This window comes from Papio anubis, chromosome 4, assembly GCF_008728515.1.
Source record: "Papio anubis isolate 15944 chromosome 4, Panubis1.0, whole genome shotgun sequence".
In the NCBI taxonomy this organism is placed as follows: domain Eukaryota; kingdom Metazoa; phylum Chordata; class Mammalia; order Primates; family Cercopithecidae; genus Papio; species Papio anubis.
In genome coordinates, this window is record NC_044979.1 from 55,242,961 (window position 1) to 55,258,986 (window position 16,026).

General features: G+C 37.9%; 1 protein-coding gene across 3 annotated transcripts in view; it reads left to right on the forward strand.

Moving 5' to 3' along the window:
* Positions 1 to 16,026, forward strand: part of RELN (reelin) — a 508,320-nt gene that overhangs the window by 421,285 nt on the left and 71,009 nt on the right. For all 3 annotated transcript variants that reach the window (XM_003896435.5, XM_017957037.3, XM_003896436.5), the window contains exons 37-42: positions 1,402 to 1,486; positions 2,292 to 2,474; positions 5,585 to 5,756; positions 5,858 to 5,960; positions 8,110 to 8,339; positions 14,102 to 14,322. In XM_003896435.5, the coding sequence (XP_003896484.1) occupies positions 1,402 to 1,486; positions 2,292 to 2,474; positions 5,585 to 5,756; positions 5,858 to 5,960; positions 8,110 to 8,339; positions 14,102 to 14,322 (994 nt within the window). The remainder of the gene's footprint in view (positions 1 to 1,401; positions 1,487 to 2,291; positions 2,475 to 5,584; positions 5,757 to 5,857; positions 5,961 to 8,109; positions 8,340 to 14,101; positions 14,323 to 16,026) is intronic.

Consider the following 16,026-nt stretch of genomic DNA (forward strand, 5'->3'; position numbering starts at 1 on the left):
ACAAAGACTAGAAATATGAGGCTTTTACATGGCAACCTGTTGTGGAAGTATGAATCTGTGCTTTGTGAAGTTATGAGATAGGTTAAATGCACTTGCGTTTTTATTACAACGTCAAATAATTTTCAAATTCTACCTTTGGCATTATCTGGATATTTTTCTCCCCAAACCAAAAGATAGTTTAATAAACAAAACACTGGTATCTTATAAAGGATACACATTTTAGAATATGACATATCTGGGTTCAAATCCTACCATTACCACTTACAAACTATGTAATCTTGAGGAAGTTACTTTCCCTCCCTGAGTTTTAGTTTCCTTATCTGCAACATGAGAATAACATTTTTCTCTTAGTAGTGCTAGGTGCTTTAAATGAGTAAAGTGTCTATCTTAGCACCCAGCATGTATAGGCACTCAACATATGGTTGATATTGTGGAATTTGCTCTACTTACATTTTTTTTCAGCTATTGAGCAATGTGATCTATAATATATATGATGAAGAAGAGGAAAAATGTTCTCTTTTAGCTAAAATTACATTTGGCATTTGTTAGTTGATGAGAAATCAGTTGACAGTGTCCACTTATTATCACACAGCCATGCATCTGTTAAGAGTCACATCATTCAGAAGTTGCAGCTGAAAACCTGAAAGACCTGTTTGGACCTTAGGCTGTTTGCATAGTGAAATTCTGTTTTACTGGCTGTCACTGCAATCCTATGTACCCATGAAGAAAAGAACCTTTCGAGTTGTCAATCTTAGGCAACCAGAAGTAGTTAAATTAGCAGAAAAAATTATGAAAGCTAATGTGGTCTGTTTCCTTGTTCATTGACTTCTCTGCATGAATGCTTACAGCCTGAGCATCAGGCCTTGTCTTAGTTATGCCTTATTTAACTTGACCCACTGAGGGGTGGTGGTGTGTCCGCCTGAATGAGAGCCCCTGGGGCTATCAGAGTGAGCAAAGGAGTAGTAAGTTCCTAAGACTCCTTGGAACCCTGAGAAAGTTACCTATTAGTTCCCATCTTCCAGTGGGAGCACTTGGCACATATTCCATCTGCTTCCTCGTTACTCCTCTCATAACATGCTGTGATCAAAGGAGTCTATTTTTTAAAAAGGCCTGTAGATATGGAATGCTATCATTTTTGCACCGCTTTTTAGAAGAGTCACAGAAAAGTATGATTTAGAGTTGAAACAATGAAACTGTGTCATTCAGGCACAGGATATGAAGCCATTTAGAGAGGGGAAACAAGGATCATCCCATATTTCCTTTTAAACTAGGCAAAATTTGCTTCTTAATCATGATATGTATTTATTACTTGGCTAATGCAAGTTAGGTGTATAAAATCAAAGGGACACAATTTTGCAAGTGAAAAAAAAAGTTGCTTAACATATATGTTTTTATTTTCAGGAAGGAATAAGGATGCTTATTTCAAGAGATCTGGATTGTACAAATACGATGTATGTCCAGTTTTCACTTAGATTTATAGCAAAAGGTAAGTACGAATTCATTATTTTCCTTCAAGAGAATTCTCCCCTGTACAATTCCTTTTCCACAAAGAAATCACAGATTTAAGGCCCATAAGTTTTATATGGAAGAGCTAACATATATTGGTATACATAAATGTTTACAAGTATTTTTCTTTAATGTAAGTTTATCTTAATATAAGGGGGGGAATACTGATTTTAAATAATTTCATATAGCTGTAATCCTATTAGTTCTATGGTAGTTACATTTATCATCATGCCCCTGAGTCTTTCCACCACTACTTTCTAACTAAAAGAAATCTAAATTTTAAAATGTTTAACTTGTGAAAAATGTGGTTTTTCTTTTACAGATATGAATCCAAAAAAAGCCTATTCTTAGTCATTGACTTTTCATATTAACTAAATGATTTTCTTGAACAAATTGATGGTAGATATAATACATATTCAAGTAGTTTTTCTGTTTATATCCTGAGATTTAAATGTTTGACCCTTTGTAAAACCGTGATGCCTGTAGAATCAAAATGTTTTGATGTAAAGTTTCCTAAATACAGAAAGATGTCTGTGCATATCTCAGAGAAAAAGAGAGGTATTATTGTGTGCACATCCAAGGTTTGGTGTGTATTTTGAGATATACAGAAAGCCCAACCTGTCATCCCCTTAAGTTGCTTCTGAAGTATTTGGACTATAAAGCCTCCATATAAACTATAAAACATAAGTTCACGTATGCATTGATGCCTAAAGATTCAGCCAACAACATACCATTTCCCCATTTTTATCACAATATGTTTTGTACCTGTGTTGTCTTCTTCCTAGGTACCCCAGAGAGATCTCACTCTATTCTATTACAATTCTCCATCAATGGAGGAATCACTTGGCACCTGATGGATGAATTTTACTTTCCTCAAACAACCAATATACTTTTCATCAATGTTCCCTTGCCATATACTGCCCAAACCAATGCTACAAGATTCAGACTCTGGCAACCTTATAATAATGGTAAAAATGCATGTGTTCTCCTGTGATCAAAACTGACAGTGGCATGTTAACACATTTGTTTCTAAGGTGTGGAGGTAGTGTTTGTGAACTGAGCAGCTTAACTGTCCACAGCACACACATTGTACATGCTTCACTTTTGACAAGTGTATTAGTCCGTTTTCATGCTGCTGATAAAGACATACCCAGATTGGGAAGAAAAAGAGGTTTAATTGGACTTACAGTTCCACATGGCTGGGGAGGCCTCAGAATCATGGTAGGAGGTGAAAGGCATGTCTTACATGGTGGCAGCAAGAGAAAATAAGGAAGATGCAAAAGCGGAAACCCCTGATAAACCCATCAGATCTCATCAGACTTACTCACTACCACGAGAACATTATGGAGGAAACTGCTCTCATGATTCAAATTATCTCCCACCTGGTCCCTTCCACAATACATGGGAATTATGGGAGTACAATTCAAAATGAGATTTGGGTGGGGACACAGAGCCAAACCATATCAACAAGTCTCAATAAATAGTTAAATATTTAACATATATATATGTATATATAATCTCTTCCTATTTGACTGTAGGTTCTCCTGTTAATGTAAATATAGCTGAATTCTGTTACAGAGCTAAAGCTTTTTAAAAATAATCCAGCATTATCATTAGGCACTCATCAATTGTAACGACATTTTTGTTGCATTTATTTGGGAATACATAGTTCTTCTGAATGTGGTGTTTCATTAGTGAAATAGAACACTATTGCAAAATGCCATGATGAAGTGAGAGGGACTTAGACCAAGCAGATAGTGCTATAGATAAAATATTCTTATCACATACACTTGCTTCAGTGATAAGTTAAAGTGAATGTATAATTTAATAGCATTTCAAATGGTTACAGAAAATGATTCTACAAATTGGTAATGTTTTGTTGCTTCCTATATTTCTATTAACTGCTGATTATAAAGGACCAGACTTTACCAAGTCATGCATATAATCTCCTAAATAAATATGGAGATGCCACATTAAGCAGCAGATTCTTTGCAGAGGTAACACAAAAATGGAAAAGGCAAAGGTTCTCCCTTCTCTAAAATTTAACCTATTTCGTTAACAATAAGTTAAAAATAAAACATAAAACAAAATTTTTAATTTATTGTGAAACATATACATACATCTTGTCACTGAATAAAAGTCCAAAAAAGGAACGTGCCAGGTGCGGTGGCTCACAACTGTAATCCCAGCACTTAGGGAGGCCGAGGCAGGTGGATCACCTGAGGTCAGGAGTTCGAGACCAGCCTGGCCAACATGGTGAAACCCCATCTGTACAAAAATACAAAAAAATTAGCTGGGCGTGGTGGCACACACCTGTAATCCCAACTACTCGGGAGTCTGTGGCAGGAGAATCGCTTGAACCCAGGAGGCAGAGGTTGGAGTGAGCCAGATGGCACCACTGCACTCCAGCCTGGGTGACAGAGGGATTGCTGCCTTCATACTATGTTTGGAATGCTCACCTAATTTTTTTTTTCATTGATTCCACCAACCACTTTCTAAACAAGAAGAGGAAAGAATGTGACTAAAATTAGAACAGTGATAGGATTAGAGATAGAGACCTGTGATTTCATTCAAAGCATCAGGTTTGTTCTACAGGCTCCTGTTTACAGTTCCTTTTTTAAAATGTTCTGTAAGAATTGTACTAAAGTAGAAATCAGTGAAGAAGCAACCTAGGGAATCTTGACGTTTCTGCTTGGCATGGACTTATCACCTTGTTTCAAGGTCAGTCCAAACAGTGCTTTACAAAAGCAGCCTGGCTTTTGCCCTTCTTATCTACTCTATAACATATTCCTTAAACACCTGGTCTAAATCACTGAATCAAATCCTATAGCAGTAAAAAGAGTGATTTCCCTCGTTTCCTATATATTCCCACAGTATCTCCAGATCAACATAGAAGACTTGAAAAACATTAAGAAAACCTGGAATATTATTGATCAGAGAATATTTTTTTCTTTATTAAATAAATACAATTGTGTATCAGGGCATTCTTTTAATGGCCATAGCCCTTCAGCCTGACTCAAGTATGGGTTGACCCTAAAAAGTCATGAATTGCTCCCTGAATAGACTGGTTACTGTACCTTGGTTCTAAGTCCACTAACTGACCACCCATTCTCACAGATTGCATGTCTCACAGATTCCCATAAACCACTAAAACACAACTCAAAACCCACTCTTGCCAGGGGAGGGTTCATAGCACTGCTATTATTTGAAGGACAGCATGCTTTCACGTACATGATATACAAAGCATTATCACAGCTTTCTGAAATTAACAAGGCAGTTCCACGCTATATCAATTTAATATGGTTGAAAGCTTAATTTTTTCGCTTTTTTTTTTTTTTTTTTTTGAGACAGCGTCTTGCTCTGCTGCCCAGGCTGGAGTGCAGTGGTGAGATCTTGGCTCACTGCAACCTCCACCTCCCAGGCTCAACCGTCTTCCCCCACAGCCTCCTGAGTAGCTGGGACTACAGGCATGCACCACCACGCCTAGCTCATTTTTTTGTTTATTTGTTTGTTTTTTTGTGGAGACAGGATTTTGACATATTGCCCAGGCTCAGGCAATCCACCCACCTTGGGCTCCCAAAGTGCTGGGATTACAGGCGTGAGCCACTGCACCTGGCCATTTTTAATCACTGACAATATACTGTTATGTACTTTATGGGGTTTTTTTTCCCCCTAGAAAGCATATGGATTTGGCGGGGGGGTGGTTTGTGTGGTTCTTTTTTGAGACATGGTCTTGCTCTCTTGCCCAGGCTGGAGTGCCATGGCATGATCACAGCTCACTGTAACCTCAAACTCCTGGACCCAAGCAGTCCTCCCACCTCAGCCTCCTGAGTAGCTAGGACTACAGGCATGTGCAACCACACCTGGCTAATTTTTTTTATTTTTTGTAGAGATGAGCCCTTACTATGTTGCCCAGGCTGGTCTTGAACTCCTGGGCTCAAAAAAATCATCCTGTAGAAGGCATATGTTTAACTTATTGTTACTGAGTTGCTTTTGTCCTTTACTTTCTTTCAATGGGCAAAAGTGTTCATTTGATTTTCATCATTGGAAAAACTTGCTTTATCCAAAAACGCCTTAGGTAAGAAAGAAGAAATCTGGATTGTTGACGACTTCATTATCGATGGAAATAATTTAAACAACCCCATGATGCTCCTGGATACATTTGACTTTGGGCCCAGAGAAGACAATTGGTTTTTCTATCCTGGTGGTAACATTGGTCTTTATTGTCCATATTCTTCAAAGGGGGCACCGTAAGTATTTAATTAAGAATCTAAACATGAAACCACTCTTGCATACAAATCATGATGAACTTCTGCCTAAATGGGTTCCTGGTTGTTTACCTGTGTAACAGGGAAGAAGATTCAGCTATGGTGTTTGTTTCCAATGAAGTTGGTGAGCATTCCATTACCACCCGTGACCTCAATGTGAATGAGAACACCATCATACAATTTGAGGTACTTGACTTTGTTCTAGAATAAATGCTTTCAATTTTATATTGAACAAAACCTGGGAAAGAGGAGGAAAATCTCAGATAATTTCATGCATTATGACCTCCCATTTTTGTGCAAGGATGTAAGAGGTTTTGGCATCATCATTTACTTTTATTAACAGAGTCAATTGTCATACTAAGGTTTATTTCTGAATTCTTATCCTTTATGACGTAGTTTCCCAACCTGCTACAATGGGAAGTTGAAATAAATTATTTTAAACATTATAAAAATGAAAAGGCTTATACTATTCTTGTATTATATTTCCACACTTTTTATGTGAAACTTAAAATTTCTTAGGGACAAGGTCAAATGTAACTATAGTCTATGCCATGCTAGTATATTTATATAATATTTATCATGATGTTATTAATTTTACAGATAATACTACACTGTTTTATAATTTCAAATATATTTGATCTGTGTATTTTATTAATATTTATGCACTCCTTATATTTGTCAAGAGAGCAAATTAATAATTAACATAAAAATATTTACATATTTCAAAACCTTAGATAAAATCAGCAGAACCAAAGGTACATTATACCGGTGTTTTAGAATATTAACTTTTCAGAATATTTTTTCATAGCTGATAAAAGATGACATCTTTAGCCCATTTAAGAGTTCCATTATCAGCCGGGCGCGATGGCTCCCACCTGTAATCCCAGGACTTTGGGAGGCCAAGGCGGGCAGATCATGAGGTCAGGAGTTCAAGACCAACCTGACCAACATGGTGAAACCCCGTCTCTACTAAAAAATACAAAAATTAGCCGGGTGTGGTGGTGCACACCTGTAATCCCAGCTGCTCAGGAGGCTGAGGCAGGGGCATTGCTTGAACCCGGGAGGTGAAGGTTGCAGTGAGCCGAGATCGCGCCACTACACTCCAGTCTGGGTGACAAAGTGAGACTCCATCTCCAAAAAAAAAAAAAGAATTCAGGTAGAAACAAGTGCCTATAGTTGAAAGTTTATCAAATGTCAATAGTTACTCATCAGAAGGTAAAAGGTATGTAAGTTCACATACATACACACACATAATATGTATAGTATATATTTATTGATATATAACTATAACTATAGATGGCTATATGTAACTATATATATCAATAACTGGTTGCTATGCTTTGATGGCATGATAGTAAGAAAATGTTAATCTCCATTGGAAAGGGGACAATTTTTATAGAAAGAATTGCATGTATTTATTCAGTTTATTTTAATGCACTTGAAAGCATGGAAAAAGGAAGGGAAAGCCATTGTTTCCCTAATGGCTAAAAAGGTCTTTACATAAAGACAGAATACACTGGTGGATACCAGGGCAGGGAGGGGAAGGGTGTGGGAAGAAGTAGGTGAAAGGAGACAAGCTTGCAGTTATGTAGGATGAATAAGTCTAGAGATCCAAGGTACAGCATGAAGACCATAATTAATAATACAATATTGTATGCTGAAAACGTGTTAAGAGAATAGATTTGAGGTGCTCTTACCACACACACAAAAGGTAACTATGGAAGGTGATTGATAGGTTAATTTGCTTGGCCATAGTAATTATTTCACTTTGTATATTATATCAAAACAGTATGGGTACATCTTAAGTATATATAATTTTAAAAAGATCTTTCCCTGTGCCAGGGAAATGATGACAATGTTTGTATTCTCTTTTGGTATTGAATATGCATTGAAGATTCATGTGTAAAACCCTTGGGATTATTTGGAAGGTGTCACAAGAAGGAAAATAGAAGGTATCCTACCTAGTAGATGGGGCAGGGGAAGCTAACAGGGTTAGGGAAACAGTCTTTTCACTATGATGTGCTTGGCTTGGCTAGGAAAATGGGCCAAAGGTAAAATTTGGAATTGTCCCAGCCTCTGCCTTATCCACTTCCTGCTTTTTATAAAATGAAGGGAAATAAATTTTTCATGAGGCCCTTTTGAGGTTCTTTATGAAAAATTATAATTTAAAGGTAATATACAATATGACTCAGTTAGGCAAAACATAATTTTATAGTGTTAAATATTTCAACAAGACAGTTCCCAGGAAAATGGACCCTAGAAAATAATGAAGTGGTGAATCATTTCAAGGCTTGTTGCTCTGAGGTAATTTGTATCGTTTTTTCTTCAACCCAAGATCAATGTCGGCTGCTCGACTGATAGCTCATCCGCGGATCCAGTGAGACTGGAATTTTCAAGGGACTTCGGGGCGACCTGGCACCTGCTGCTGCCCCTCTGCTACCACAGCAGCAGCCACGTCAGCTCCTTATGCTCCACCGAGCACCACCCCAGCAGCACCTACTACGCGGGAACCATGCAGGGCTGGAGGAGGGAGGTCGTGCACTTTGGGAAGCTGCACCTTTGTGGGTGAGGACCCGCGGCTTGCCGCCACATTTGTTTCTCCTTTGACAGTTTATTCCTGAAGTCGTCATTCACTTGCCACTTTATCACGGGGAAATTTCCACCTGACATTTCTTCCTCAGTTCTCCAGGAAGCAGATCAGTGGCTATTTAAAATGTAGGACACTGAGCTGACATAACTACTAATTTCTAGTTTGAAGGTAGATTTTAACAGCACACCGTGGGCTGCACCCTGTAGTGGGGTTCATATCCTTGTGAATGTCTCTTAGATCAGTTAGAACGCAACAAAAATAGGGTTTTCCTCTAATGCTGTGACGTTCCTCTGCCTACTCCCACCTCACAACATAAATGCAGCTAGAATATTATGACTTTCAAACATGTGCCTATGTGTCTCATGCAGGGAGAGTGTATGTAGGGAGCATAGAAGCCCACAGAATATTCCTGGTATCTCATTAAAAAAAAAAAAAAAAAGTTAGCACGTTGCCCCCAGGCATCTCTACTTTTCCAACCTCTGAGCATTCTTGTTACATATATTTGACTCTTCTGCTGAAAAACAACTTAGAGATAAAGGACTTCACCCCCAACAGAAATGAAATGAAAAGTATATTTCAAAAAATAAAACTAATAATAAAAGTGAACAAAGAGAGGAAGTCAACAAAGCAGTCTGCCTCCAAATTTCTGTCTTTTCTCTCAGAATAAAGAATGTTTTCTTTCAGAGTATGTCAAAAAAAGAAGAAAGTACTAATATCATACTTTCAAGATGGAAATAGATTTATATTCCTGATGTGAAACTGAGCATAATGAGAAGTCTTGAGTCTTCAAACAAGACTACTAATACCTAGTACTTTTCCAAAAGGGTGAAAGTGAATTTTTTAAAGTCTGCATCTCTTTGAACATAAATCTACCCACTCCTTATTATATCATCAGCATAACTGTTATAAATTGATTGCTAAGGACTTTAATATTTTGGGTTGTTGAATATATCATTTACTAATCCTTGTGATTATGCCAGGATATGATTCTAATAGGAAATCCAACTATCTTTTTAAAAACAAGCATTACTAAGCAAAATGTCCTCAAAGTTCTTTAGAACTGACAGCCAGAGGAGGCAAAGAGTGTCTCTGGAGATTGTAGGAATAGATGGAGCTAATGACACAGCCAGCACAACCAGAAAGCTACCATTGGTTGGGGGGAGCTTGTCTTTAGAAGAATCTGACAGGGGAAAATAAGCCAGGAAAAAGTTTTTATTCAAAATAGTTGTATTACTTAAGATCGTATGTTGCAAGAAATATAAAGAGGCTTACCAAAAAGGTGAAAGAACTTATTGGAAAGATACTGGGGAATTTCATGGACTTCACTCAGAAAGTGTGGGGGACTTAGCAACAGAAGTTTGTGATCCTTGTTTTTATAGTGCTCACTTTAACATCACTCGGCAAACTAGAGCTTCCATTGCCTGGAGCTCTTAATTCCAAATTTCCAAATCTGAACCTATCAGCTGTAGCCTGAAAGCCAGGTGTTCCAAGAGAAGCATAGCTGTTGAAAGACCATGCCTATGAGCAGGACAGGCAAGGGAAAGGCCTAGATAGCTTAGGCACTGCTGTGGTCTGAATTTTTGTTGAAATTCACATGTCTCAATTCATTCCCCTGAAGGTAATGGAATAAGGAGATGGGGCATTTTAGGGGGCGATTAGTTCATGAAAGTGGAGCCCTCATGATTGGCATCAGTGCCCTTATAAAAGAGACCCCAGTAGACTGCCTTGCCTCTTCCACCATGTGAGGACCCAGCAGGAAGGCACCATCCATAAACCACAAGTGAGCCCTCAGCAGACACTGATGTGCTGGCTCCTTGATCTTGGACTTCCCAGCCTCCAGAAGTGTGAGAAATAAATTTCTGTTATTTATAAGCCACCCGATTTATGGTATTTTGTTACAGCAGCCTGAATGGAGTAAGACAGGCTTCTAGATACAGAGCAGTCTGCCGAACTCCCTCACGGTATTACGGAAAAACACTAGGTTTTCTGTTTAATGGACCTCCAATTTCTTCCAATTATCCAGCTAAGAATTAGATTAAATAGAAAACCACCCTAAAGATAGATTGTAGGTTATGATTTTAGGTTGTTTTGCCAACTGAGACTTGCTTCAGCAAGTTCCCACGTGGAAAAATCCCATCTAAAGGTGTATGAAATAAGATGGCAAAGATCTGCCAGTCAGAGGCACTGAGTGAAGATGCTCATGCCAGGGGAGTGCTCCAGCATCACAGACACCACCTCGCTCAGTGTTGGTAATGCCCACTGTGCTGTGCTTCCACGTAAGGCATGACAATATAATTTGGAAATATGAACAAGAGAATTGCAGACATCTGTATTTTCACCCACTGGTACAAAGCCACTTACAAAACACAATACTATAATAGTGTACAGAATCTAGACTGTCACATTATTTGCATTCCGTGTCATTTTTATTTCTCTGAAAAGAAAGTAAATGTATCAAGGAGGCATGCATGCCTGTTTTCAGAGTGGTATAAACCCACCTTTCAAACTGCCTTCAACCATTTCTGTGAGGAGAAAACTTTGCCTTAGGGTGTTGTCTAGTCCTTGTTTCAGGAAAAGAATTAGCGCTCTTCTTAAAACCCATGCAGGCATGAATGGCTGGAAGGCAAAAGTTAAATTTTCTCCAACTCAGTGAACCATCCCTTGGCTGGTATTCAACATGGTACATAGTAATGGCACAAGTGCTGGATGATAAATATATATATATATATATATATATATATATACACACACACACACAAAAATCCATGTTTAAAATACTTTTTTCTGTGCATTTGTTGGACACTAGATACACACACAAAGTGTATTAAATGTTCTCAGGTGCAAAATAGTCAAATTTTGTTGCCTCTACATATATAGTCCATTTACATGCAAAGAATAACTATGAGTTTTCATCTAATTTTATTCGTATCACCTTGGTGTCCTTTTAGAGTCCTTTTGTCTTTAAAAGTTCCTAATTGTTTTTGCTTTATGCAGCTTCGTAATGAGTCAACCAGAACCCCTATTTAATGAAAGCAATGTTGTGTGCTTGAAATTTTAAGTTTATGTTTAAAAAACAGATCCTTTTGAATACAACTGGCTTAGAAGAACAGATGTTGACATTCACCAAGGAGGGTGGCAGTGAGAAATTTTCAAAATAAGATTTCAGCAGAAGGGAACCTCAGTGAAACCAGACCCTTCAGTCCATTTATCATAGTGCTTGCAGTTTCTGTGTCAAGGCAGGTGAACAATAATAAATATCCAACTAAGGTGGTTCATTTGTATTCAGAACATTTGAATAAATAAGTTCAAAAACATCCTTGTAGGCTTTTGTTCAAAGGAAAACTCCAGCCATTTCCCTCAGCTCAGCAGTCTGAAAGTTCAAAAGGTAAGAAGTGCTTCTTGCCAAGACTAAACTCTGACAAGTATTTGAAAATAAAGTTTAATTATGGACTGGCATTTTGGGGGCAGCTTAATATAGTTGGAGTTTGGGACTGGGTGCGGTGGCTCACACCTGTAATCCCAGCACTTTGAGAGGCCAAGGTGGCCAGATCACTTGAGGTCAGAAGTTTGAGACCAGCCTGGCTAACATGGTAAAACCTCGTTTCTGCTAAAAATACAAAAAGTAGCCAGGCGTGGTGACAGGTGCCTGTAATCCTAGCTACTCGGGAGGCTGAGGCAGAAGAATTGCTTGAACCCTGGAGGTGGAGGTTGCAGTGAGCTGAGATCATGCCACTGCACTCCAGCTTGGGTGACAGAGCAAGATGAAACAATGAAATTAGGGTTAAATATATGTAGGAACTTGAATCTGTCTGCTTTACTATCCACTAAATTTTAGGAGCCTAACAAGTGTATTTTTCCCTCACTACCCATCCTTAACACTGGTATTTAACTTCTAATTTCTGTTTCTCAAACAGAAAACTATTCAGAATTTAGTTGCTATGATAATTGAAAATTGAGAAGATTCACAGGGCACAAAAATAAGTGCACATGTCATCTCTGCATCCTGCTACTCTAAAATAAATCTATCTTCTTTGAACGGAGTTTTATACATGATAAAATACATTAAAATATTTCTGGACAGCTGCCTAAATATGTAGATTATTTCTAAGGAGCTAACTTATCATCAGCAACATGATAGGACAATTCAAAAGGAAAATTATTTTGGACTTAAAAAGAAGTTAAGAAATAAAAGAATCTTAAAATACATCAGATTTTGCCACTTTTTATCTTAAAAAATAATATTTTGGGGCTGTTTCTGATCAGATAAAATCCAAAAAACCTTAGTTTGGCTCGTAAGGACTTTCACAACAAATTACGTACAACAAAAGGTTTACTGAGCAGGTACTACGTATGAACACTATATGGTTGCCTTAAAAAGGTACAAAAAAAGAAAGAGTCATGGACATTGGCCTCTACGAGCTCACAGCCAGTAGAGGAAATAGACACACTTTTAAATAACTCCAGCCCTGATAACTATAATAATGGAAATTCCATCAAAATTATGGAAGAGAAAGTAAGATAGAAAAATTTAAAAGATTAGTCATTTACCATAAGGTCCATCAATTTCACTACCCTTCTACCCAAAAGAATTGAAAACATGTATTTTAGCAATTACCTGTACACAAATATTCATAGCATCACTGTTCACAATAGCCAAAAAAATGGAAACAACCAAATGTCCACCAACTAATGAATGGGTAAATAAAGCTAGTATATCCATACAATGGAATATTGTTCAGTAATAAAAGGCATGAAATTCTGATACTTGCTACACCATGAATGAACCTTGAAAACATTACGCTAAGTGAATGAAGCCAGACACAAAAGGTCATATATTCTATCTTTCCATTTATATGAAATATCCAGAATAGGTAAATCCATAGAGACAGAACTGATTGGTGGTTGTCAGTTGTCAGGGAGGGAGAGATGGGGAAAACTGTTTAATGGGTATGGGGTTTCTTTTTGGGGTGATAAAAATGTCTTGAAACTACAAAGAGGTGATGGTTGGACAACACTATCAATGTGCTAAATGCCACTGTGTGTACACTTTAAATGGTTAATGGTTAATTTTACATTGTGTGAATTTTACCTCAGTTTTTTTTTTAAAAAGATTAGTTATACAGAGTGTATTAAACAGACAGTAGGGGCTGGGTGTGATGGCTTACACTTGTAATCCTAGCACTTTGGGAGGTCGAGGTGGGTGGATCACTTGAGGTCAGGAGTTGGAGAACAGCCTGGCCAACATGGTGAAACCCCATCTCTACTAAAAATACAAAAATTAGCCAGGTGTGGTGGTGGGCACCTGTAATCCCAGCCACTCGGGAGGCTGAGGCAGGAGAATAGCTTGAACCCAGGAGATGGAGGTTGCAGTAAGCCAAGATTGTACCACTGCACTCCAGCCTGGGTGACAGAGTGAGGCTCTGTCTCAGAAAAAAAAAAAGATAGTAGGGATGGAGAAATCTTCACCAAGGAGGTCAATATTGAAAAAGATGGGAAGATCAAGTGAAATGTTGACATTCTGATAGGATTGGGAAAAGCTTACAAGAAACAAGAACTTTATTGGAAAAATCCTGGAGATTGAGGAATGGAGTTTTGTTCCTGAAATGGCAAATGTTTTCTATTTCTTGGGTGTTGAGCATAGGTAGAAGCTTCCCATTGTTCATTGATCAGATGTGCTTACTTTGAAGGTATATTGTTCTGTCGATTAGCTTTTGAAAGACTTGTACCTCTTTTCCAGATCTGTCCGTTTCAGATGGTACCAGGGATTTTACCCTGCTGGCTCTCAGCCAGTGACATGGGCCATTGATAATGTCTACATCGGTCCCCAATGTGAGGAGATGTGTAATGGACAGGGGAGCTGTATCAATGGAACCAAATGTATATGTGACCCTGGCTACTCAGGTCCAACCTGTAAAATAAGCACCAAAAATCCTGATTTTCTCAAAGATGATTTCGAAGGTAGTCTTTTCTTACAAATTCTATGTAGTCTTGTGAAAGAACTTATATGTTAAACACAATTTTTGGTAGATAACTAATAATGCATTAAGTTTAATTCTAATATCTCATTATTATTTCAATTGTGAACATCCAAGAATTCATTTAGTTCTGAATTTATAGGGTTCCATTTTGGAAACAATGGTCAGTGAGTGAGATACTGATACATGCTACAAGATCTTTACTGAGAAAAACTAAGGCTGTGTTCACCATTTTTTCTACCACATGTCATTTCTGACTAATGACAATTTTAGGAAATATCTATAGAGAGTTAATCTTGGATGGACGTGTTTCCAGAAATATAAGTTCCTGTTATTGCTTTACCACAAACTGCTTAAATAGCCTCTCATCACTTTCCGTAGTTTAGTTTTACAGCTAGAATTCAGTATCATTATGTATTAAGACAGTGTTACAACATAGTAAAATGCATGTAATGTAATGATTAGAAAAAGCATTTAAATTATATATGCACTTTTATCAAACTGTGGAAAAAAGTCTCCATAAAAGAAAGTCTTAAATACAATAGCTATCCATATTAGGGTAATGGGATTAAAAGATTTTCTTTTGGCCTGGTGCAGTGGCTCATGCCTGTAATCCCAGCACTTTGGGAGACTGAGACGGGTGGATCACGAGGTCAGGAATTCGAGGCCAGCCTGGCCAACATGGTGAAACCCCATCTCTACTAAAAATACAAAAAAGCCAGGCAGGCTGGTGGGCACTTGTAATCCCAGCTACTTGGGAGGTGATTCGCTTGAACCTGAGAGGCAGAGTTTGCAGTGAGCCGAGATCGCACCACTGCACTTTAGCCTGGGCGACAGAGCGAGACTCCATCTCAAAAAAAAAAAAAAGATTTTCTTTCTTTTTGCTGAGTTTTTGTAAAATTGTTATATTTATGGTTTTACAATACATTTTAAAACTAGATCTAAGTATATCCATTCAGTGGAACATTACTCAGCCATAAAAACAAATGAAACACTGATACATACCACAACATAGATGAAACTCAAAAACATGTTAAATGAAAGAAGCCAGACACAAAAGGCCACATATTATGTCAATCTGTCTTTATGAAATATTCAGAATAAGTTAATTCATAAAGACAGAAAGCAGATTAGCATTTGCCAGGGCTGGAGGAGGGGGAAATGAGGGGACAGAGACAGTTTAACGGGCACAGGGTTTCCTTTCAGTCTCATGAAAAAGTTCTGGAACTAGGTAGTAGTGATGACTGCACAACAGAGTGTATCAGCTAAATGCCACTGAACTGTTTACTTTGAAATGGTTAAATTGGTAAATCTTATGTGATGTGTATTTTACTACAATGAAAAAATAAACTAAATTGGAGTATCTGAACAGATTTAAGAGCTGGTTTTTAAAGATGTTATTTTATATTTTATTTTATATTATTTTAATTTATTAATTTATTGATTGATTGATTGAGATGGAGTTTTGATCTTTCACCCAGACTGGAGTGAAGTGGCTCAATCTCAGCTCACTGCAACCTCCACCTCCTGGGTTCAAGCAATTCTCCTGCCTCAGCCTCCTGAGTAGCTGAGATTACAGGCGCCCGCCACCACACCTAGCTAATTTTTGTAGTTTTAGTAGAGACAGGGTTTTGCCATGTTGGCCGGACTAGTCTCGAACCCCTGACCTCAGGTGATCAACCCGCCT